The sequence below is a fragment of the Trichechus manatus genome, unplaced genomic scaffold (genome assembly GCF_000243295.1).
Source record: "Trichechus manatus latirostris isolate Lorelei unplaced genomic scaffold, TriManLat1.0 scaffold00008, whole genome shotgun sequence".
In the NCBI taxonomy this organism is placed as follows: Eukaryota; Metazoa; Chordata; class Mammalia; order Sirenia; family Trichechidae; genus Trichechus; species Trichechus manatus.
The window spans coordinates 32,066,116-32,090,237 of record NW_004443944.1 but is presented as its reverse complement, the minus strand read 5'-3'; the positions used below and the strand labels follow the sequence as shown (position 1 = coordinate 32,090,237).

Here is a 24,122-nt window from a genome sequence, read left to right as displayed (position 1 = left end):
CTCTTCATTCTCCCTTGCTTCCAAAGGGATGAGACCAGTGGAGTATCTTAGATGGCTTCTCACAGGCTTTTAAGACCCCAGACACTACTCACCAAGGTAGAATGTAGAACATTGTCTTTATAAACTGTGTTATGCCAGTTGAGGTAGATGTTCCTCGAGACCATGGTCCCCACAGCCCTCCGCCCAGCAATTCAGTTGATTTCGGTTTTGAGTTAGCAGAGTGTCTGGGGACCATGGTTTCGAGGGTTCCTCCAGTCTCTGTCAGACCAGTAAGTCTGGTCTTTTTTTGTGAATTTGAACTTTGTTCTACATTTTTCTTCCACTCTGTCCAAGGAACTGTCTGTTGTGATCCCTGTCAGAGCAGTCGTTTGGTTGGTGGTGGTAGCTGGGCACCATCTAGTTCTTCTGGACAACAAAGTTTTAAAGAACCTCACCCCCACCCCCAAGTGATTAATTTCTAAGCTGTGCCCCCTTTGTCATTACCCATTGAGGAAAGAATACCTGAATACAACAGGGAAAATGTAGGTTATATGCAAACCTCAGAATCCTAGAGCCAGAGGGGCTCAGCATTTTCATTTTACACACAGAAAAATGGGCAGGGGAAGGGTAATAACTTTCTTAAGGCTTCTGTAACATTCATTTGCACCTTTCTTTAATAACATTTTTCTTCAGGTTCCTGGTAACCCTCCACCCAGGTGGTGGTTGTTTTTTTAATGGTAAAATAACCAAGTTTTTGTCTTTTTTTTTTTTTAATGTAAGTCATGTGTGACTCTGGATTTTTACTATGTCCTTGTTCCTCCTCCATATACCAATATTGACTTTAAATGTTTTTTAAATCAACTCACTTTTTTAAACTTAAAGTAGTTTTAACTGGAACTTTTAAGTTACTGTGTAAATAGAAAACTAGTACTTCTTGCCATGAATAATAATGACAATCATAGCTAATACTTATATAAAGCTTATTATATGCCACGTTTTATTCTAAGCTCTTTATTTTTATATAGTAACTTACTTAATTCTTACAACAACTCTATGACATAAGCACTATAGGGACTATTATCAACCCCATTTTTTAGGAAACAGAAGCATAGAGAACTTAAATAACTTGCTCAAGATCACAAATAAGCCGGTGGCAGAGCTAGGATGCAAATCTCGGCAGTATGGTTCCAGGAGCCCTACTCTTGTATTAAAACAGAAGATACCTTTTAAAATAGAAGATTCTTATGAAAATTCTTGATTATTTAATTAAAAAAAAAAATGTTTACATACCACCTAATATCCTCTTCCATATCACCAGTCATACCTGAACTCAATTTTATAGAAATATCAATCTAGGCAATTGGTTTGGTAGTTTATTGTGGTCTGGAAATGCTAGGGTAAAGTTGTAAGTGGTGAAGGGTAACTGGAGTTCATTAAGAGTTAGTGAGTTAGGTAGGTACTCACTCTAAGATAGTCTAGCATTGTACCACATTATGCCTTGTTGAAAACTCTGGGTGAACATAACAGCAAAGCACTAGGTAGGTAACAAAAGTATGATTGTATGTTATGGGAAGGTGTTTGCCACGTCTAACTGATTATCAGAATCCTCTGGGAATCTTGTCACTTAAACAGATTCCTGGGTCTGCTCCTGGAATTTTGGTTCATTAGGTGCACAGTAGTTGAGAGAAAGCCCAGATTATGCACTTACTCTGTAGTGCCTGACACACAGTAAGCAAATAGATGTTAATAGTAATAACTCATTTTATTGAGTGCTTACACTGTACTGAATGCTTTATGTTAGATTAACTTATTTTTCATAACATTTCTAAGAAGGAGGTTCTATTATCCCTGCTTTTCAGTTGAGAAAACACACTAAGAGAGGTGTCTAGTGTACAGAACCAGGATTTGAGTCCAGCATCACTATTGTTCTCCCTCATGATGCCATTCTCATTGTTTATTTTGGCAAACACAGATTTGAGTTTGATGCTGGTTGTTTACAGCTCTCCCTACTAACATTTCCAGCCATTTTACTGCAACTCTTGCCTTCTAGAGAAGAAAAGCATTAAAGGAGACATTAGGTGTATTTTCTATCATCCTTTTCAGTTTTCAGAAAGGGAGGCTTTGAAAGAGGAATGTGGCTTGCCAATAGAAATATTTTTAAGTTAGTGGCAGACTGGGATTAGAACCCAGGTCTCTCAACTTCTAGTCTTGGACTCTTAGAGCAGATCAGAAGAGCCTGAGTTCTGCTTGTCTGTCTACCACTGTCATTCCCCATCTGTGTCCCCCTAGTGCTGTAGCTCTGTTTCTGTGTGTCCTTAAAGTGTCTCTCGTGCTCTCCCACTTGTGGTTAATAGATGATAAGGGGCAATGGGGCTGATGAGAGATGGACTTGGGCAGCAGTGGGCCATAAATTGAAAAAAAAGGGCTCTTCAGGCAGAGGTGGAGCGATAAAAAGCCTTAAACACAAGGGTGTGAAATGTGAACTTAGTGCTGACATCTAACAGGTAGCCGGGGCACCACAGAGATGGATGTGTGGTGTCAGTGAGGGTGGTGAGTAAATTTAGCAGATATTTTACAGAGGCTTGGAGAGACAACTAGGCTTTTTTTTTTTTTTTCTCCATACTCCGAGAGGACACTGCTTCACAGTCACTAACTGTTCTGGGACAGACCTGACAATTGTCTTAGGGCCCTTAGGAGCATATCCTACTTAGGGAGAAGTGCCCCCTCCCCTAATATACCTGTCCTCCTTCCTGGGCTGCTTTTGCTAAATGTGTCATATGTCTACTCACACTGCCCGCTTCTAACCATACATCGCCTCTTTATAGATACCTTCCACGAGCTTCCCATCAGAAGGAACCCCTCCCCATTATCCTCTAGCTCCATATTCTTCTGCTGGGTTTCTTCAGAGAACTTGTGAAAATCAGGAAGTATTTGATTTGTTACTTATTTATTGTCTTTACCCTCTACCAGAATGTGAACTCCCGAGAGCAGGGCCCATGTATGTCTATAGTGTTCACTCCTTTATCCTCAGCACCTAGCATAGCAATTGTCACAGCACAGGCACTCCAATATTAGATAACTGAGTGAGTGACAGGACAAGCTGAAATGCAGCAGCCCTAGAAATTAAAAAATGTAATAAGGCATGGCCATTGTTCACTCAGGTCTCATAGTCTGATATGGCAGATGAATATGTGAACAAATAAGTAAAGTAATATTAATCAACGTATGTTCATTAAGCAGTTATTACAGGGTTATCTTGTAGGTGCTGTGGAGAATGCAGACGAGTACTAATGGCAATATCCCTGCCTTCAAGGAGCTTATAATTAAAAAAATTTAAAATAGCAAAACAAGAAGCCGTCTCTGTTTCTGGAAACCCGATTTTCTTTTATTTCTAACTGAGCCCCCAGTTAGCTCTGATTGCAGTGGGGATGAGGTATAAGTGGGTTTTTATAAGTCAACTTTCCCTCTCCTCTAACTGATTATAAATATTTTCCTCATGGCAGATATCTGCTGGGTGGATGCAGAAAGAGGGGAAAATGAAAACGAGGGATGATTTTAGAGCTAAATGATATTTTAATTAATTTTAATAAATAAAATATTTTATTTTACGAAAAATACTGAGGCCTAGAAGGCTATCTAATTTGCCTAAGGCTATGTATATTGGAAGCAGGGCTGGGCTAGAACTGGGCCTCTGACTCCTGGCCCAGTATTCTTCCCACTTCCACGTGCTCGGAATGTGTTCAAGCAAGAAGCTGGTGTCCATCTGTCCGGAATGTTGTAGAACAGACTTTTGTTGTTATGTTGTGGTAAGCATTACCTGAAACCCCATTTCCTGGATTTTTGTCACTCTGATTATAAGGTCTGCTATATTGGATTTCACTATGTTAATGAAATGTTATATTGGAAAACATAAGAACTTTCGTAGTAGAATGTGTATTCCCTTCACAGTGGTCACCCTGGGAGGCTATAAATCCTTTCCAAGGATTGTGATAATACGCAAAACAGTTTGGAAAGGAGCTTGTCTTTGGATCCTGTGGCACAGTGTTTTGGATCTCCTCAATAATGGCAAATCTTCTTATTTTAAATATTAATTTGCTTTTAGAAGCTAGTCTAAGGTTATTTGTAACTAAAACTTCTGAGTAGTTCAAGATAATAGAACTGGAAATAACTTTGTTTAATTCAAAGTAAAGATTGAAGGGCTGTCTTTGTTGGATGGCCTAAAAACTACTTTGAAAGCCACTCCAAGAAAGACATTCCGAACATGTTTTGAACAGTTACAGCATTGCTGGGATTAAGAAGTCTCTCAAGGTATCCTCTTAGAGTCCAAGATATAAATTGTTCCTCATGTGTTCATCCATTCTCGGTGTATTCATTCAGCAAACATTTACTGAATGTCTTACACTTGCCAAGGTCTGTGTTAGTCTATGTTAGTTGGAGCTCTGGTGGCACGGTGGTTCAGAGCTCGACTGCGAACTACAAGTTCGGCGGTTTGAATCCACTCCTTGGTAACCCTATGGGGCAGTTCTACTCTGTTCCTATAGGGTCACTATGAATTGCAATCGACTCAACGACAACAGGTTTATGTTAGGTTCTAGGGACTGATGGAATAAACTATAATCCCCACCATTGAAGCACTCACAGGCTAGCAGGGGAGATAACACGTAAATAAATAAGTACAGTGAAGTTTTATATGTACTGTGGTAGAACTAGATACAGGGGAAAGAAGAGTCAGTTCTACACATCCTGGGAGTGGAGAGATCTATGGAAAGGCTTTATAAAAGAGGAGATGCCTCAGTTGAGGCTTGAAAAGATAGATTAGGTGCTTCCAAGCAGCCATAGCATTTCAGAGAGCATGCTTGTGAGTGAATGCAAACAAAGGTATTGAGATAAGAACTAGTGGTACATTTGGGGAGTAGCCAGCAGTTCTTTGTGGTTGGAGAGTGATGTGTAATGAGGAGTGAGAGAGAAGACTGGAGATTAGGCAGGGTACCAGATTATGAAGTGCCTTGTAATTTGTTTGTTATGCTGTTGTTGGTTGGCAGTAGGATCCATTACAGAATTTTAAGTTGGGAAGTAATGTGATCAGATGTGTTTTAGAAAAATAATTTTGACTGGATGCTAGAGGAATGATATAGGCAGTAGATGATGTAGGCCTGTGGGATGTCACTGAAGAGCTGGAGAGGAAGCAGAAAAGAGAACAAATAAGGGGAAGAATGTGGATGTGTATGTAACCAATAAGGAGTTATTGAGAAGGTCAAGGTGGTTGTTTTGGTTTTTGTTTCTTAAAAATAAAATTGTTCTGGTCATACATTTCATTCTAAACAGCCCATTTTGCAGTTAGGATTAATTGCCAGATTCGTGATAGAGTATAAATGCTATGAGAATCACAAAATGTTTATGAAACAGCTTTCTAAAATGTATGAGTTTTTGAATTGTGTGTACAATATGGAGTACATAATTCAATCTGCAGTGATGTGAAATTTTGGCAATGCTTTGAGATCATGAAGGGAAGTCTTCCTAGTAGTTGCTTGTATTAGAATTCTGGAATATGAAAAATCCAATTCCTTTCTTAATCCACCCTTAAAGAGATAAGAGAATTAACAGTTTGGTATTCTAAGCATAGAAAATAAAATCTGGGGAGATTAATTATACATACTTTGTTTAATTAAAACAACTTTGCTTTAAAAAAATTATAGTGATAAAATATCACCATTTTAACTATTTTTAAGTCTGCAATTCATTCCCATTTGAGTCTGTGAATTTCTTTATTCCATCCTTAATTTCTTCTGTAACCCAATAGTTTTTGAGCAAGGTTTGTTCAGTTTCCATGTGTTTGATTTTTTTTTCCTTGCTTTTTCTGTTATTGATTTCTACTTTTATGGCTTTATGGTCAGAAAAGATGCTTTGTAATACTTCGATACTTTGGATCCTGTTAAGGCTTGCTTTATGGCCTAATATGTGGTCTATTTTGGAGAATGTTCTGTGTGCACTGGAAAAGAAAGTATACTTGGCTGCTGTTGAGTGGAGTGTTCTGTATGTGTCTATGAGATCAAGTTGGTTGATTATGGCATTTTGGTCTTCCGTGTCTTTATCGAGCTTCTTTCTGGATGTTCTGTCCTTCACCGAAAGTGGTGTGTTGAAGTCTCCTGCTATTATTGTGGAGCTGTCTGTCTCTCTTTTCAGTGCTGTTAGAGTTTGTTTTATGTATTTTGGAGCCCTGTCATTGGGTGCGTAAATATTTATTATGGTTATGTCCTCCTAGTATATTGACCCTTTAATCACTATATAGTGCCCTTCCTTATCCTTGGTGGGGGATTTTACTTTAAAGTCTATTTTGTCAGAGATTAATATTGCCACTCCTGCTTTTTTTTTATTGTTGTTTGCTTGATACATTTTTTTTTTCCATCCTTTGAGTTTTCGTTTGTTTGTGTCAGTAAGTTTAAGACATGTCTCTTTTAGGCAGCATATAGACGGATCGTGTTTTTTTATCCATTCTGCCATTCTCTGTCTCTTTATTGGTGCATTTAGTCCATTTACATTCAGTGTAATTATTGATAGGTATGAGTTTAGTGGTGTCATTTTGATGTCTTTTTTTTTTCTGTTGACAGTTTCTTTGTTCCACTTAATTTTCTGTGCTGAGTCGTTTTTCTTTTATGTATTTTCTTTTCATCTTTTTCATTGTTGTTGATTTTGTATTTGCTGAGTGAGTCTTTATATTTTTCTTGTTTTTTATTTTGATGTATAGGATTGTTAGTTTCCTTTGTGGTTACCTTAATATTTACCCCTATTTTTCTAAGTTTAAACCACTCTTTTTTATTTCTTTATATTGCCTTGACTTTCTCTCCATATGAGAGATCTATAACTATGTTTTTTAGTCCCTCTTTTTTGTTTTAACGTTATCATCTTTTACATATTGACGTCTCTGTTTCCCTATTTTCAGTGTTATATCTTTGATTTACTTTTGTGACTTCCCTGTCTGGGTTGATATCTGGTTGCTCTGTCCTGTGCTCTTGTCTCGGGTTGTTTTCTGATGTTATTGATTTTCTAACCAGAGGACTCCCTTTAGTATTTCTTGTAATTTTGGTTTGGTTTTTGCAAATTCCCTAAACTTCTGTTTATCTGGAAATGCCCTAATTTTGCCATCATATTTGAGAGACAGTTTTGCTGGATATATAATTCTTGGCTGGCAATTTTTTCCCTTCAAGGCTTTATATGTCATCCCATTGCCTTCTTGCCTGCGTGATTTCTGCTGAGTAGTCTGAACTTAGTCTTATTGACTCTCCTTTGTAGATGACTTTTCATTTATCCCTAGCCACACTGAAAATTCTCTCTTTATCTTTGGTTTTGGCAAGTTTGATTATAATATGTCTTGGTGACTTTCTTTTGGAATCTGTCTTATGTGGGGTTCGATGAGCATCTTGGATAGATATCTTCTCATCTTTCATGATATCAGGGAAGTTTTCTGCCAACAAATCTTCAACAGTTCTCTGTATTTTTCTGTTATCTCCCCCTGTTCTGGTACTCCATTCACTTGTAGGTTATTCCTCTTGATAGAATCCCACATAATTCTTAGGGTTTCTTCATTTTTTTAAATTGTTTTATCAGATTTTTCCTCAAATAAGTAGGTGTCAAGTGCTTTATCTCCAGTCTCACTTATTCTGACTTCCATTGCCTCAGTTCTGCTCCTGTGACTTTCTATTGAGTTGTCTGATTCTGAAATTTTATTATTAGTCTTCTGGATTTCTGTTTGCTGTCTCTCTATAGATTCTTGCAGCCTGTTAAATTTGTTATCGTACTCTTCTGAAATCTTCTTAAGTTCCTCTGTTGCTGTGTCTGTGTGTTCCTTGGCTTGTTCTGTGTTTGTCTTGTTTTGTGTTTTGCCTGTTTTCCTTCCTGATCTCTTGAAGGGTTCTGTATATTAATCTTGTGTGGTCTACCTCCGGTAATTCCAAGAAGTTCTCTTCCTCCAGAAAATTTCTTGATTCTTTGTTTTGGGAGCTTGCTGAAGCTATCATGGTCTGCCTCTTTATGTGATTTGATGTTGACTGTTGCCTCTGAGCCATCAGTAAGCTATTATATTTATTTATTTTATGTTTGCTTATTGTGTCCTAGCTTCTTGTTTTGTTTTGTTTTGATATGCCCTAATTGGCTGCTCGTGTGAGCAAGTTTGATTATTGGCACCTTCGAAGCTCTAACGTCTTGTCACCAGGTGGTTAGATCTCTTACTAGGTATGTGAACCCAGGAGTCCATTTACTTTTCTTATACGGATTCAGCTCAGGTGTCCAGGTAGTTGGTCATCAAGTGTGTGGTGCAGGCTCTCACTTACAATCCTAGATGGGCAGGGGTGATTGGCATAGACACAGGTATCTGGCTGCAGTAGGAGGTCATGCACTGAGCAAGGCAGAGGGCTGATGGCTGCCCCTGAGTGTCTGGGAAGAAGGCGTGTCGCTGTTCCCTAGAGTGCGTAGGTGGGTGGGTTTCGCAGCAGGACTGTGGGCACCCAGTGCTATTAGCTGTAAGGACTGGCAGACACCACTTATTCTTAGACCCCTGTCGCAGGTGGCTGGGTAGAATGGGTGGAGTCACCAGTCCTCAGGCCTCTGATGTGGGTAGGCGAGGACCCTGCTTAATGGGCAGAGCAGTGTCAAATGTCATGAACCTGGCACTTCATCGTATATCTGAAACAGCTTAAGTCAGGCTTCAGGTGTATAGCCAGTTGTACTGTGCTAAAGAGGGCCTACGCTGTTGAAACGGGCCCACGCAGGTCTGTGCAGGAGTGAAAGGCATTCAGAGTCCATGGACCCCTTATGCCTGTGCCTAGGCAAAGGAGCTGTGCCTACCCTGAGTTCCCAGCTTAGGGGAGCTAGCAGATTATTTTTCCTTGTTTGTTAATTTTTCCCTCTCCAAGGCCAGGAGAATGGCTCAGGGCATGTGACAGGTCCTACTTCCGGCCCAGGGGACTCCGCAATCGCTGAAGCTGGCCTGGGACTCGGTGCAGACAGAGCAGGGAGAGGGCAGGTAAATGGGAGAGAGGTTTTTCCCAAGGGAGTGTTTTTTGATCCGCGTGGTAGGTTAGTCTCATGTACTTATCTTTTGCTGATTTGAGCGCCACTTTTCACTGGTACTGGAGGTGTGAGTAGACTCTCCGCCGCTCAGTCTCTCCTAGTGTGGAAAAAGCATCCTGAGCATCACTGTGCACGCCAGCCTATCAGGGCTGAAGGGTGGCAGTTCCCGCCGGGTCAGGTCTGGTTACTCCTTGCTGGTTCTGAACCATCTCTCCTTCCCCCTGCTGCTCAGTCTGATTCCTCAACTTTGCCTTTGATGTTCAGGGCTCCTAGCTTGTCATATATAATCGATACACTTGTTTGTTTGGGTCTTTGTTGTAACACGGACCAGAGGAAGCATCTGACTACTCCACCATCTTGGCCCCGCCTCTCGAAAGGGTGCAACCATTAAAAAATTTAGTAGATAATTCCCAAAAGATTGTACCTATTTATACCCTATACCCTTAGCCAACAGTATGTGTGTGTCCACTTCACACTTGCCAACACTGGTACAATTTTTAAAATATTAGTCTTATAGGTGAGAAATAACTTGTTTTAATTGTATTTTTAAAAATTATTAATGAAATTGATCCTCTTTTATATCTTTGTGAACTGCTTGTTCTTGCTCTTTGCTCATTTTTTGGCAAAGGCAAATTAAACTTACTCTTTGCCCAATACATTTTCCCATTTACTTTCAGAGGATAATGTTTTTAAACATAAACTCTCATTGTAGAGACTGTGTAAGAAATAGATTTAAGAGAATGGGCAGAATCTGTTCTGATCCTAGGTGCGCTGGAAGTCTTTTTTGATTTGTTTTGTTTTTGAGGGATTAGGGTATAGAAGGGGAGAGAAACAATAAAATATTGGCATTAGTCTTTTTCTCTTGCGGTATGTTTTACACATTGCGTTTTTACAGAAATATGTAACTCTATGTCCTTGTTACTTGCTGCTCTTCTGTCATGATAATCCATCTTTGCCTGTCTTAGGTAAACAACAAATATTGAAATACTAGCCTTTTTTTCATTCCTAGGAAATGAACTTATCTTTAAAGAATGGATTTAATTTTATAACACAAGGTTGTTTGTTCATTCATTTAATCGTATACATACGCACATACACACATGCATGCACACATCTGTGTGTGTGTGTGTGTGTGTGAGGCACCTCAGTGCCAAACATTAATATATTCTTGCCCACAAGGAATTTACAGCCTAGTGCGGGTTCTGGGATATCTAACTGAGTTGTTTCCTCCTCCCAGGGTGTTCCTGAAAAGAAGGTACTTCCAATCACTGTCCCCAAGTCCCCGGCCTTTGCTTTGAAGAACAGAGTTCGAGTGTTCAGCAAAGAGGAAGAGGTGATTCTTTTGGAACAGAGGTTTCTTTTTCCTTCTGCAATAATCAATCTAAGCATTACCCTTTTTAAAACTTAATGGAATTCAAAGGCAGCCACCCTTGTCTAGAGTTGTCTGTAAGAATGAATATGAATGAGCATTGTTTTACTTCAAGAGAAAATTAGTTGGCAGGGGTGTGAATCTTCTGACTCTCAGTAATAACTGGTTGACATTTATGGAAACAGTGAGGAGGGGTGGGTTAGGCATTGGAGGCTTGTCCATTTCTATAGCATTGAAAATCAGCCCATCTTTGTAACATGGATCAAAAGTTGCTATGCTCAAAAAAGTTACAAGTACGATGTAAAGAAATAATCTGAGACTAAATTGCCGACCTGATGGCTCATCTTGTATGCTAAAAACATATTTTAGTGTATTTTTCCTGTAAACAAGAATATTCTTCTATATAATTATAATACAGCCATCAAAATTAGAAAATTAACTTTGATACATTGCTACCATCTAATCCTCTCTAAGAAAACTAAGAAAAAAAAGAGAATTCCCTTAATCTGCTAAGACAGTGCTACTCAAAAGTTGTCCATAGACTGGTGCTGGTTCTTAAACTGTTCACTGGTTTGCAATGAGGTAAGTACAGAAATTGAGAGTGTTAGAAACGGTTATAACTTTTATTCAACAGTAATTTTATAACTGTTGAATCTAGAAATGAAAAGTTTGGACTTGTAATTAATATATGTCTTTTTTTTTCCTTAAAAATTCTAGTAATTCATCTTTGTTTTCTTTTATAAGAAGTATTGGTATGTCATGGATTGAAAATTTTTTTAAAAACTGGTCTTTTCACCACAGACGATTTGAGAAGCATGTGATAAAGATTCTGTTAAAAACAAAAGCTATTGCAAACATTGTAAATGGTAAAATGTTGAAAGCTTTCCCTTGGGAACAAGATAAGATATTGTTACCATTTTTGTTTAATACTGTCCTAGAGGTCCTAATCAGTGCAGACAGGCAAGGAAGAAGACAGGCATAAGAATTAAAAAGGGAAAAAAAGTTGTTATTTGCAGACTGAGAATATAGAAAATACAAAATAAGTTTTTCAGAGCTCCAGCTGCCTACCTCCAGCATCTCCTGCTTGTGTACCCGTCCCTTTCCTATCTCCATTAAACCAGGGGTCGCAGTGGTGACTGTAGGTATGGTTCCTGGAATTGGAATACATAAACTGTCATTGATCAGGCTAGTTTCTTGTTGCACCACCCATTTTATCTATAAATATCCAGGGCTAGGGTAATTTTATAGCAGATCTCAAGCATAAGCCTTTTTATAGTTTCATTTGAAACTAAAATACACAGTAATCTTATGTTACCAGCTCGAACCCAAAGAATTTACTTAATCCTATTCTGGGTTTGCCAACCATTCACTCACAGTCGTATGTTTTAGTGGAGTCTGGAGACTGTGTCAAATGAGAGGCTAAAAGTATATGCTTCGTTTTAGTGCCTTTCTTCTGTACTTCTTTCACAGTGTTTGATTGCATTTGTTTTCACAACCTTTCTCTGATAAACTTTAGATCCTTTAAGAATAATTGTGTTAGTACTTTACCAAATGCTTTCGTGTTGGCCTCGTTGGTCTTGCCCCGTGAGGTAGTAGGTGACTCAGGTATTATCTGTCTTTGATAGAAAAGGAAGCTAAGGCACGTAAGAAGGTGAGTGACTTGCCTTAATTAACGACTTGCCTCATAAAATGTCCTCAGGCTTCACATTCTGAGGTGGTGGGATAGCACAAGCAGTATTGTTTCTAAACTACACTTTTTCCCTCAGGAAGAGGAGGAGCCAGTAATGATAAAAGCTCAGCCTGTGCCACATTATGGGGTACCTTTTAAACCCCAAATCCCAGAGGCAAGAACTCTGGAAGTATGCCCTTTCTCCTTTGATTCTCGGGACAAAGAACGTCAGCTGCAGAAAGAGAAGAAAATAAAAGAACTGCAGAAAGAGGAGGTAGGTTTTTCCATTTCTGTAGGTAGCATATACTATTCTTTGATTCCTCAAAGATAATCTTTTATGTATCACTTTTAACTCTGAAATCACTGACTTCCTTTGATCTCTCTAAAAACCCCATAAGTATAACTAGTACAAGTCATTTTAGTAGCTATTCTGGGACGAGGAAGGTAAGTGACTTGCCCAAGATCGTGCTGCCAGTTATTGGCACAGTTGGGAGGAAAACCAAGAATTTGTCTTGAGCCCATGACTCTTTCGGCTAGACCATGCTGCTTTGAAAACTAGCTGGCCTTTTCCTATTTTTCAAATTCATCCAAATATTCTGAAGGATCTATTGTTTTCTGGCTAGAGAGGTCTTCTCTTAAATCTTATGTTTTCTTTTCAATTAGATGCCCAAGTTCAAGGCACTTCCTTTGCCGCATTTTGACACCATTAACCTGCCAGAGAAGAAGGTGAAAAGTGCAACCCAGATTGAGCCTTTCTGTTTGGAGACTGACAGAAGAGGTGCTCTGAAGACACAGACTTGGAAGCACCAGGTCAGGGATGGGGAGAGCAGCCAAAATGTCAGTGCGTGGTTAGCTAATTAGTTTGTTAAGACAGACTCACTACACTGGAGATTCATCTGGGACCTAACATACTGGATTATTTCAGGGGCTGTTACTCTAAATCAGAGGTCTGCAAACTTTCTCTGTAAAGGCCCAGCTAGTAAATACTTTCTGTTTTGTAGGTTATGTATATGGTCTCTGTCATATGGAGGGGTGTGTGTGTGTTTTTCAACTCTTTAAAAATATAAAAACTTTTCTTAGCTCAAGGGCTGTACAAAAACAGGTCGCAAGCTGGATTTGGCAAACAGGCCGAAGTTTGCTGACCCCCTGCTCTATGTAATCATTTGGGGAATGTGAGAACTGACTGGCTTCTTTGCTGAGTATTTGTCAGTATTAAGAAATTACTGTTAATTTTTCAAGTATGATAATAGTATTGTAGCTATGCTTATTAAAAAAAAAAAAGTCCTTACTTTTTTTTTTCTTTTCTTTTGATGAAAATATACACAGCAAAACCTGTTCCCCTTCCAGTTTCTAGACTTGTGATCAGTGACATTGGTTACATTCTTCACGTCGGGTCAACATTCTCCTTATTTCTGCTCCAGTTGGTTCACTTGCATTTACTTAATCTCCCTGCCCCCCAACCTTCTCATCTGTGCTTTAAAATAGCTGTTGACTCTTTGGTCTGATAAAATTTTTTTTTCAAGGGTGACAGTCTTTACTCTTTGGGCTAAACTGTTACTTAGTTTATATGTGACTTCAGGGGATAGCTTCAATTCAAGGTTTGAAGATCAACTCAAGGACGTAATCTCAGGGACTCCTCCAGCCTCAATAGGTCCAGCAGGTCTGAATTTTTTAAGAATTTGAAGTTCTTTTCCACATTTTTCTCCCTTTTTATCAGAATTCATCTGTTGTACTCAGTTGGGGTAGCGGGCATTATCTAGTTCTTCTGATCTCAAGGTGGAGGAGGCAGTGATTCATGTAGACAGTTAGTCCTGTAGTCCAGTTCTTTCTCTGATTCTTGGGTTTCCTTCTTTCTTTTGTTCGAGATAAATAAAGAACAATAGTTGTGTCTTAGATGGCTACTCGTAAGCTTTTAAGACCCCAGGCACTACTCATCACACTGGGAGGCAGAACATAAACTCTAAGAACTGTATTATAGCAACTGACTGGATTGTCTCATGAGACCACAACCCTAAGCCCCCAAACCAAGAGAACTAATCCATGAGGTGATTAGTTATGTCTAATTAGTATCAGTGTCTGTAGCCCACTCCCTTTTTTTGTTGTTGTTATTGTTGCAAAACCATACACAAGCTAGCATTTGCCCATTCATTCCCTTTCCTTGTGTACAGCTTATTGATGTCAGTTGTATCAGTCATGCTGTGCAAACTTTACCCATGTTTGGTGCCGTCTTTCCCACTTCTATAAACAAAAAGTGACTACTACCTAAAGAGTACTTCCTCCCCCTGCCCCCCATAACCACTGATGAACGTTGTTGTTAGGTGCCATCGAGTTGGTTCCGACTCATAGCAACCCTGTTTACTACAGAACGAAACAATGCCTGGTCCTACGCCATGCTCACAATCATCGTTATGCTTGAGCCCATTGTTGCAGCTACTCTGTCAGTCCATCTGCTTGAGGGTCTTCCTCTTTTTTGCTGGCCCTCTACTTTACCAAGCATGATGTCCTTCTTCAGGGACTGATCCCTTCTGACAACATGTTCAAAGTAAGTGAGACGTAGTCTCGCCATCCTTGCTTCTAAGGAGCATCCTGGTTGCACTTCTTCCAAGACAGACCTGTTCGTTATTTCAGCAGACCACGGTATATTCAATATTCTTCACCAACACCACAATTCAAAGGCGTCAATTCTTCTTCAGTTTTCTTTAATCCTTGTCCAGCTTTCGCGTTCATATGATGTGACTGAAAATAACCATGGCTTGGGTCAGGCGCACCTTAGTCTGCAAGGTGTCATGTTTGCTTTTCAGCACTTTAAAGAGGTCTTTTGCAACAGATTTGCCCAATGCAGTGTGTCTTTTGATTCTTGACTGCTGCTTCCATGGGTGTTGATTGTGGATCCAGGTAAAATGAAATCCTTGACAACTTCAGTCTTTTCTCCATTTATCATGATGTTGCTTACTGGTCCAGTTGTGAGGATTTTTGTTTTCTTTATGTTGAGGTGTAATCCATACTGAAGTCTCTGGTCTTTTATCTTCATCAGTAAGTGCTTCAAGTCCGCTTCACTTTCAGCAAGCAACGTTGTGTTATCTGCATAACACAGGTTGTTAATGAGTCTTCCTCCAATCCTGATGCCCCATTCTTCTTCCTGTAGTACAGCTTCTTGGATTATTTGCTCAGCATACAGGTTGAATAGGTACGGTGAAAGGATACAACCCTGACGCACACCTTTCCTGACTTTAAACCACACGGGTATCCCCTTGTTCTGTCCGAACAACTGCCTCTTGATCTTTGTACTCGTTCCTCATCAGCACAATTAAAAGTGGCAACATACTTGTTTTTTTGTAATTGACTTATTTTGTTCAGCATCATGTCCTCCAGGTTCGTCTACATTGTAAGATGTTTTGGGAACTCATTTTCCTTTAGCACTGAGTGGTATTCCATTGTTTGTATGTACCACATTTTGTTTATCCATTCATCCCTTGATGGGCACTTGGGTTGTTCCCATCTTTTTGCTATTGTGAATAGTGCTGCAATGAACACAGGTGTGCATATGTCTGTTTGTGTCACTTCTATTAGATCGCTAGGAGTCCTTATTTTTTAAAAAGAGGTATCTATTCCATCTATTAGACTCATTCATTAAATGTTTACTCCCTTCTTTTGATGCTTTGATAAGAAACAGTGTTTCTTATCAGATTTTCAATACGGTGCACTGTTGGCAATGTAGTATGCTATTTTTTTTTATAGGTGACAGGTGATTAAAAACAATTGGCTGTTGGCTAGTCTAATTGAATCTAATTATGACCTACCTGGAAAAAAATGCCAAAGTCCCTAATTTTGTCAATATTTTTATAACATCACTGTATTAGTTTCGTAGGGCTGCCTTAACAAATTACCACAAACTGGGTGGCTTAAAACAATAGAAATTTATTCTCTCACAGTCTGAAATCAAAGTATTGTAGGGCCATGCTCTCCTTGAAGGCTCAAAGGGAGAACCTGTTTCATGCCTTTTTTCTTAGCTTCTGCTTGTTGTTGGCAACCCTTGGTGTTCTTGGGCTTGTAGACACTTCACTCTAATCTCTTCCTCTGTCATCACTTGGTGTTCTCCCTGTGTTTCTGTCTGTGTGTGTTCTCTTATTTTTTTAAAGAAGGATACCAGTCATATTGGATTTAGGGCCCATTTTAGTCCATTATGACTTCATCTTAATTAATTACATCTGCAAAGACCTTATTTCCAAATAAGGTCACATTTTGAGATTCCAAGTGGGCATGAATTTTGGGGAGACACTATTCAGCCCAGTAAAATCAGTTACCCTGTACTCTGCCCAAAAGGAGCTCTGGACTAATCTTTATAGGAAGTCACCCCTCTAAAAGTCTAAGAGATGTGATTGCTTACATGACTGAACCGAGGTCGCCTGCTGGCATTGTTCTCCAGCAGAACTTAGGACTGTTGCTTTCAAGTAGCAGTGAATCTCCCTTTCTCAAGGACCAAGACATAGAATGTCTGTGGGGATGTTGTCCACAAGAAAAAAATTTTAAAATTTTCAGACGCATATAAAAGTAGAGAGAATCATGTAATGAACTTCCATGAAACGATCACCTGGATCTGTAATGATCAAAACATGAAAGATCTTATTTCATCTATGCTGCTGCCTGCTTATCCCTATGTTGGATACTTCTACCTACACAGTATTATTTTGAAACAAATTCTAGATAAGCTAATTTCATACAAAAGTAAACAATACTATTATCACACTCAAAAAATTAACAGTAATTTCTTAATATTGACAAATACTCAGCATTCAGATATCCCCCAAATCTCTCATAAGTTTTTTCTCATAAGTTTTTTAAACAGTTGAATTGTACAAATCAAGATCCAGGTAAGGTCCACATTACATTTGTCTGATAAATCTCTAAATCCCTTTTAGCTATAGGTTCCCCTCCTTGTATTTTATTTATTGGATAAACTGGATTGTTTGTCCTATACATTTTCCACAATCTGGATTTTTTAATTTCATTCCTGTAGTGTTGTTTAACATGTTCCTCTATCCCCAATATTACCTATAAGTGGGTAGTTAGATCTAGAGGCTTGATTAAATTCTGGTTAGATTATTTTTTAGGGGGAAGAATATAGGTGATATTGTGTAGTTCCTAATGAATCACATCAGGGGGTATTAATGTCTGGTTGTTTATTGTTTTATGATTTAAGATGGGTCTTAAAAGTGCGTTAAAGATTCTTTCTAGTTCTCAGTGAGTTCAGATGTTGTCAGTCTGATCTATTGATTACAAAGTTTGTGTGAGAGGTTTTAACTGGGGTTTACATTCAGTCATCTGTCTTTGTTGATGAAGCAGTTAAGAACATTAGAACTTGAGTCACTGAGGTTGTAGTCTTAGAAAATTTAGTTACTTATCTGACAGACTTACTTTCTTATAGCTGGAAGAAGAACTGAAACAGCAGAAAGAAGCAGCTTGCTTCAAGGCTCGTCCAAACACGGTCATCTCCCAGGACCCCTTTGTTCCGAAGAAAGAGAAAAAACTGGTTGCCGGTAGTATTTTATGTAAACTTGGAGTATTGGGGCAGAATTGTCAGACTTTCCAGAGGAATGCCTGTGATTCAGTTGTGTTAATACAATGCTGTGAAAACCGGAAGCATTGGGCTTCAGAGGATTGTAGCTTTTCTTCCCCTTGAATCGGTATTTTGCCTTTGGTGAATACAGCAGCTATTTTGAATTGCAGAATGTATTGGGCCAGATTCATATAACAGGAGCCTTGGGAGAGGCAACTGGCATTTCAACAATAGTTATAGGCTTTCCCTACCCCTAGAGTAGCAAGTAAGTGAGGGAGGGAGAGTAAGGAGGTATTTCTAGAGTTCATCATTGAAGCAAGCCTTAGATACAACACATTTGACTCCTTAAGCACTGAGTAGGGTGTCAGAAAAATATGATTCTCCTGCATCTGTCTCAAAATCACTATGTAATTTTTATTTTGAACAAGTTACTTTACCTCTGTGGGCCTTGCTTTCCTCCTGATTACACTAGATGATTTCCAAGCGTCTTTCCAACTCTTAAAATTCTAAGACTCTTTGAATGTGGTTTACACGCCCCCATCTTTCTCCCAGTGGGGCTTTTTGAGAGCTCAGCATTGCCATGCATATTTGTACACCGCTGGATCTATGGGGGCTAAGTTTATAAATGTCCTGCTTGTGCACCAGTATTTTCTTTGTTCTGGACTCAAAAGGCCTTGCTGATTCTCTAGTTCAGGAACCTTTTCAACTGGCCACAGAGAAGAGAGCCCAGGAGCGGCAGGAACTGGAGAAGAAGATGGCTGAGATAGAAGCCCAGAAGGCCCAGCGCTTGGAGGAGATCAAGCAACAAGAGGAAGAGCAGGAGAAGGAGGAGCTGGCCCAGCTACGGAAAGAACTGGTAACTGGACAGCATGTGTACTGACTGACCCAAGCTGTCTCTGTTCTGTTTTCCCTATACCTTGCCTTTTCCAGAGAAGATCTAAGGTGGTCTATGAGGATGCATCAAGGACAACAAGTATAAGGGGAAAACACACAAACTACGGGTGACGACAAAGATGAGATGTGAACAAGACTAAAAATGTATATGTTGTGATCCATATGTTGCCTAAGTATGGGCTATAATTTTGGCCCTTTTTAGTAACCAACCTGTCAGTTACAAAACTCACAATGTTCATGAGATAAAAACAAGCCAATTGTTCACAAAATCCTTGATATTGAGTTCAGGTAGTTTTTCTAAGGAATATATCATGTGGTATACCCATGCACAGTAGTGTACTTCCTAGGACTTTTTTCTTATTTATTTATTAATATATTATTTATTTATTATCATCATCATCTCCTTCTGGGCTTTAGAAGAATCTTTTTTTTAAAAAAGGTTTCATTGAGATGTATATATCATACAATTTACCCAATTTAAATGTACAATTTAATGGTTTTTTAGTATATTCACATATATGTGTGCATCCACCACCACAATCAATTTTGGAACATTTTCATCACATTAAAAAGAAACCTTGTACCCTTTAGCAGTCACCTTCCAATTTACTTTCCATTTCAACTTACGTGTTTTACAATTAGACAAGAAAATGTAAGTAGGAAGGACATGGGAATTGTGTGGTGATTGTATTTTTATTTTCCTTTTAATTCTTGGCCCAAATTCCTTGCAGTTATAGTGTATAAGGAGCCCTGGTGGCATAGAGCTTAAGTGCTCGGCTACTAGACTGAAAGATCAGTGATGTTAAAACCACCAGCTGGTCTGTGGGAGAAAGATGTGGCAGTCTGCTTCCATAATGGTTACAGCCTTGGAAGCCTTATGGGGCAGTTCTGCTCTGTCGTATAGGGTTGCTGTGAGTCAGAACCAACTTGATGGCAATGGGTTCAGTGTATATGGTCCAGGTAGTATTAGCATAATGGTTTAGATATTAGTTATCTGAAAAGAAATCTTAATTCACCTTAAGGACCCTTTTGCTAGGAGAGCAGCAAGCTGCATTACCTGCATCAATGAGGAAAAAGATAGTTTTAGATGGAACTTCATATGATTAATAAAAGGCTGAATATAGAACTATGTAAGTTGTTGAGCTTCTGTCAGAAAGTGCTAGGCCAGCAGCTGGTACAGAGCTCTGGGCAGAGGTGACCTTGCCCACAGGAATGAACTATTTAAGGGACTAGCTTCTTAGCAAAATCTAGGCTACTATTTGCTGATTGGATGAAAATACAAATTCCATTCTACAGACACAAAGCCAGCCTTTTTTCTGGTCTCAGCTTCTTTGATTTTTCTTCAACATGTGATACCCGCCTCTTGCATTTGACCCCATCATAGGACTGTTTCTTACAGTAATTCTCAATGTAGGTTGATAGCACACTTCAGTCAATGCTAGCTACCTCTCTACTGATATGGCTTGATTCAGGGTTGATTTTAAGACTACCTGGAAGAATGGAGGAGACCATCTCCCAGTAACCCTTCCTGATTATTGTTTTTCTTGTCCATGCTTTTGGTGAATATTAAGGGGCAGTAAACTTAAGATTGTACTCTGGCAAATTCTTAAAGTGTAACAATTCTCTGCTGCAATTGAGTAGAGTTCCATTATACCCTAATAATTAATAGTTAAATTGGAGATAGGTTTGACATTCTTCAGTGAAAACTAAGGGACCCAAAAGGCAAAGATTAAAACCTATTTGGGATCCAAAGCTCATGTGCTTTTCCATTATACTTGTTGCCTTTTTTTTTTTTTTTAAATTAGTGACTAGGATCTATAAAATTATATGATCGTATTTTCAGAAAGAAAAATTTAAAAACCAAGTGTAGTTCTCTAACTTCCTCATCACTGGTAACTTCTTCCTTCCTGGGCAGGTACACAAGGCAAATCCAGTACGTAAGTACCAGGCTGTGGAGGTTAAGTCAAGTGACCAGCCTCTGACTGTGCCCGTGTCTCCCAAGTTCTCCACTCGATTCCACTGCTGAACTCGGCTGTGACCTGCATATACTACCTGGGGACAAGAGCTGCTCTACACATCAAACCAGGAGCCTTCATTCTTTGTCACTGGGGTGTGGAAAGAACTTGAGTCTCCAGACTTTTTTTTACCTACTCACGCCTGACAGTACACACATGTCTAGATCAGACTCTACAGCATAATTTCCTTTAAACCTCTAGTTGGACTTTAATCTCTACTGTCCCCTACCCCTTTTTTATCCATTTTTTTGTGAAAATAAAGATAGTTAAGAACTGAGATTGGGTTTAAGTCATGCTTTAAAAGATGAACATTCAGCATATCCGATTCTTTTGTCTCTGCCCTGCAAAGAGTGAATTGAGAGTTGAGGAGCCCTTTGCTAGGAGGGCACTGTAGTGAGTTTGAGGGAGTTTTCAGGGCTGGTCATGGAAAAAGACACGACCACAAGATAGCTTTTGCACAACCATCTATTTATTGGGGCCCACACATTGGCAGCTGCGTGTAGGGGCTGGTACTCCCACAGTAAGGAGGTCTTCCAGAAGCAAACATGGCAGGGAGTCACCAGGAAGAGGAAGAGGTGAGTGTGTGGGTCAGAGAGCTCCAAAGGACAGCAGCATCCTAGGGTCCTTATAACTATAGGATTCTATGTTATCTAGGGCCACTAGATGGTGGGCACATTTTCATGGGTATATAAAAAAGGTAGGCTGTAAGTAGCTAAAAACCTGCTTATTTAGGCTTATTTTTAAAACAATAGGATGTGTACAAATTTGAGTTTGGTGCCAGCATGCGTTTTTGGGCTAACGGGTCTCAACTTGTGAAGAAGTAAACAGCCTGGAGCCAGTACACAGAGGCCATCTTTGGCTTATTTATGTAACAGGCAGAAAGCCTCAGCTGCACCAGTGGAGAAGAAGACTGCCTGGACTGGTGGGAAACCTCACAGCAGCCATTTGAAAGCTTTGGGCAGAGCTGTTGTGAGGGCACATTCTTCCCTTTGTCAGTGCTGATGATAAGCAGGGACTAGTGCTGCACACATTTTAAAGTCTTCCAGTGACCTGGTCTGGAATAAATATGTCTTCTCCCTGATTTTGTTGTTCGGTGTTTTTAAATCTATCAAGCTCCTTGGGAAGTCACATCTTACGGGGAAACGGTTAGTTTGGGTCTAGGAACTTTTAAAACCATTGGCTGTGTCTTAAAGGAAAGTGTTTTGTAACTTTTTTTTCCCCTATCTTCCTGTCAGAAGAAGTAGAGGAGGTTGCATGCAGGTGCAGGTGGAGGGAGTTCCCGCTGGCATCTTTCTGTTAAAGGAGGAGATGTGGTCTTGCTGAGGGTGTGGAGTGATTATTCTGAAATTTGAAGACAGTGGAGACGGTATGAAATATAGCCACTGGGGGAGTGGGCGACCAGACTGCTCAGAGGAGAGGAGTGTAGTAGGGCTATTGGGCAGTGTCCTGGGTCCTTTTGGGAGAGTGAATTGTGACTGCTATGAATCTCACCTGTTGTGTAACTTGGACCATCAATGTGGGTGTTCAGGTAGAATCACAGGAAAAGCAGATAGCAGGGTTTATGCGAGAATGGGGTTTTCCATGTGGAGAAAAGCCGGAGGAAGGGACAAGGGAGTTGAGTATTATTATTTTTTGTAGTTTTCTTTTTATCTGCTTTGTTGGTTTATTAGCTATGACTCTGTTTTGTCATTTTAGTAGTTGCTTTAGGATTTATAGTATATACATTTTTACTTATCAGTCTATGTTCAAGTGGTATACCACTTCACATATAGCGTAAGAACCTTACAACAGTATACTTTTATTTTTCCTCTCCCAGCCTTTCTGCTATTGTTGTCATACATTTTAGTTATGCATAGTTATAAACCTCATAATACATTGTTCTTACTTACGTTTAAACAAAACCATTTAAACGGTCAGTTATCCTTTTAAAGAGGGTTAAATAATCAGAGAAAAATCTTATTTACCCGTGTAGTTACCATTTCTGGTACTCCTTATTCCTTTGTGTAGATTTCCATTTGGTATCATTTATTTCCTTTCTGCCCAAAGGCCTTCCTTTAACATTTCTTATAATGTGGGCCTGTTGATGATTAATTCTTTCAGCTTTTGTATGTCTGGAAAAGTCTTTATTTCACCTTTGTTTTTAAAAGACTTTTGCTGGGTACGGAACTCTGTGTTGACAGTTTTTTTCTTTCAGTACTTTAAAGATGTTGGGCCACTGTTTTCTCCCATGGATTGTTCTCACCAAGAAACCTATCATCCTTATTTTTGTCTTCTGTGTATAACATTTTTTTTTTTTTCCTTTTAGCCCTTGTAAGAGTTTTCTTTATATCACTGATTTTCAGCAATTTGATTATGATGTGCTTTGGTAGTTTTCTTCATGTTTCTTATGTTTGGGGTTTGTTTTTTTTCATCAAATTTTTTAAAGTTTCAGCTGTTTTTTTCCAGATGTATTTTTCAGTTCAGCAACTCCAGTTACATGTATGCTAGGCTGTTTGAAGTTGTTCTACAGCTCACTGATTCTCTTGTAACTTAACAAAATCTTTTTCTCTCTGTGTTTCATTTCAGATAGTTTCTATTGTACCTACTCCTCACTTATCGACTGTCTCATTATCCCACATTTCACATTTATGACAATAGTGAAAAACCTACTCTCCGACTATTTTGCACATTAATTACGTACGTCTGGCAGTGATGAATGCCAAGGAGAGGGTAACACCGGCTGTGATGATTAAGGTTATGTGTCACCTTGGCTGGGCTGTGATTCTCTGTGGTTTGGCAGTTATGTAATGATGTAATTCAGCTGTTATGTAATGATGTAGTCATTCCTTCATTTTGTGATCCGATGTGGTCATCCTAATGCCGATTTTTGCATAATGACCTGGTGGTCCTTGGAACCTAACCATGTCAGTAAATGAGTGGGTGTACTGCATCTTCAGGTTCATGGACATTTTCTTTTGTAATGTCTAATCTCTTGTTAATCTCATCCAGAGTAGTTTTCATCTTTAGAAGTTTGATTTGGGTTTTCTTTATACACCCACTCCCCACTTAGCGACATAGTTAGGTTCCAAAGACCAGGTTGTTATACGAAAATGGAGGATTTTTTTTTTTTTTTTTTCCTGTTTTCAGACCATCCGTTTGTCTGATTTTTTTATTTAGAAAATATGATCATAGAAATAAGAGCTAAGATTTACTGATGTGTTCATTGCTATGATGAGCCCAGTTATGTATTATTCCTCCGTGAAGAAGGACGCTTGGAGGAGACAAAGCTGGATAAAGCCGAGCTGTGTGACTGGAGGGCCCATGGCTTAATCACTTCACCTTCCTCCTGTACTGGGTCAGAGCATCCCTTGGGAGCTGCCTCCAGGGCTCCACTCCCACCCCTGAAAGCCATGCATTCACGGATCCCTGAGCCTGCTCTTCCCTCTGGGCCTGGTGAGTCACCGAGGCTCTGGGCTTCCTGATAGGGCACTAGGAGCCTGGCTGCACACCTGGCGCAGAGAGACGGAGGCTTCAGGCCCAGTTCAGCTCAATTTGGGATGTCATTAAACTTGCATACATTTCTTCCAAACACCC

General features: G+C 39.4%; 1 protein-coding gene across 6 annotated transcripts in view; it reads left to right on the top strand.

The window, feature by feature from the left end:
- The window catches only part of TPX2 (TPX2 microtubule nucleation factor), a 58,307-nt gene extending 37,477 nt beyond the window's left edge, over window positions 1-20,830 (top strand). For all 6 annotated transcript variants that reach the window (XM_023725454.1, XM_023725456.1, XM_023725446.1 and 3 more), the window contains 6 exons: window positions 10,283-10,378; window positions 12,181-12,357; window positions 12,747-12,893; window positions 17,509-17,620; window positions 18,330-18,496; window positions 20,450-20,830. In XM_023725454.1, the coding sequence (XP_023581222.1) occupies window positions 10,283-10,378; window positions 12,181-12,357; window positions 12,747-12,893; window positions 17,509-17,620; window positions 18,330-18,496; window positions 20,450-20,560 (810 nt within the window). In that variant the 3' untranslated portion in view covers window positions 20,561-20,830. The remainder of the gene's footprint in view (window positions 1-10,282; window positions 10,379-12,180; window positions 12,358-12,746; window positions 12,894-17,508; window positions 17,621-18,329; window positions 18,497-20,449) is intronic.
- Window positions 20,831-24,122: the final 3,292 nt, after the last annotated feature.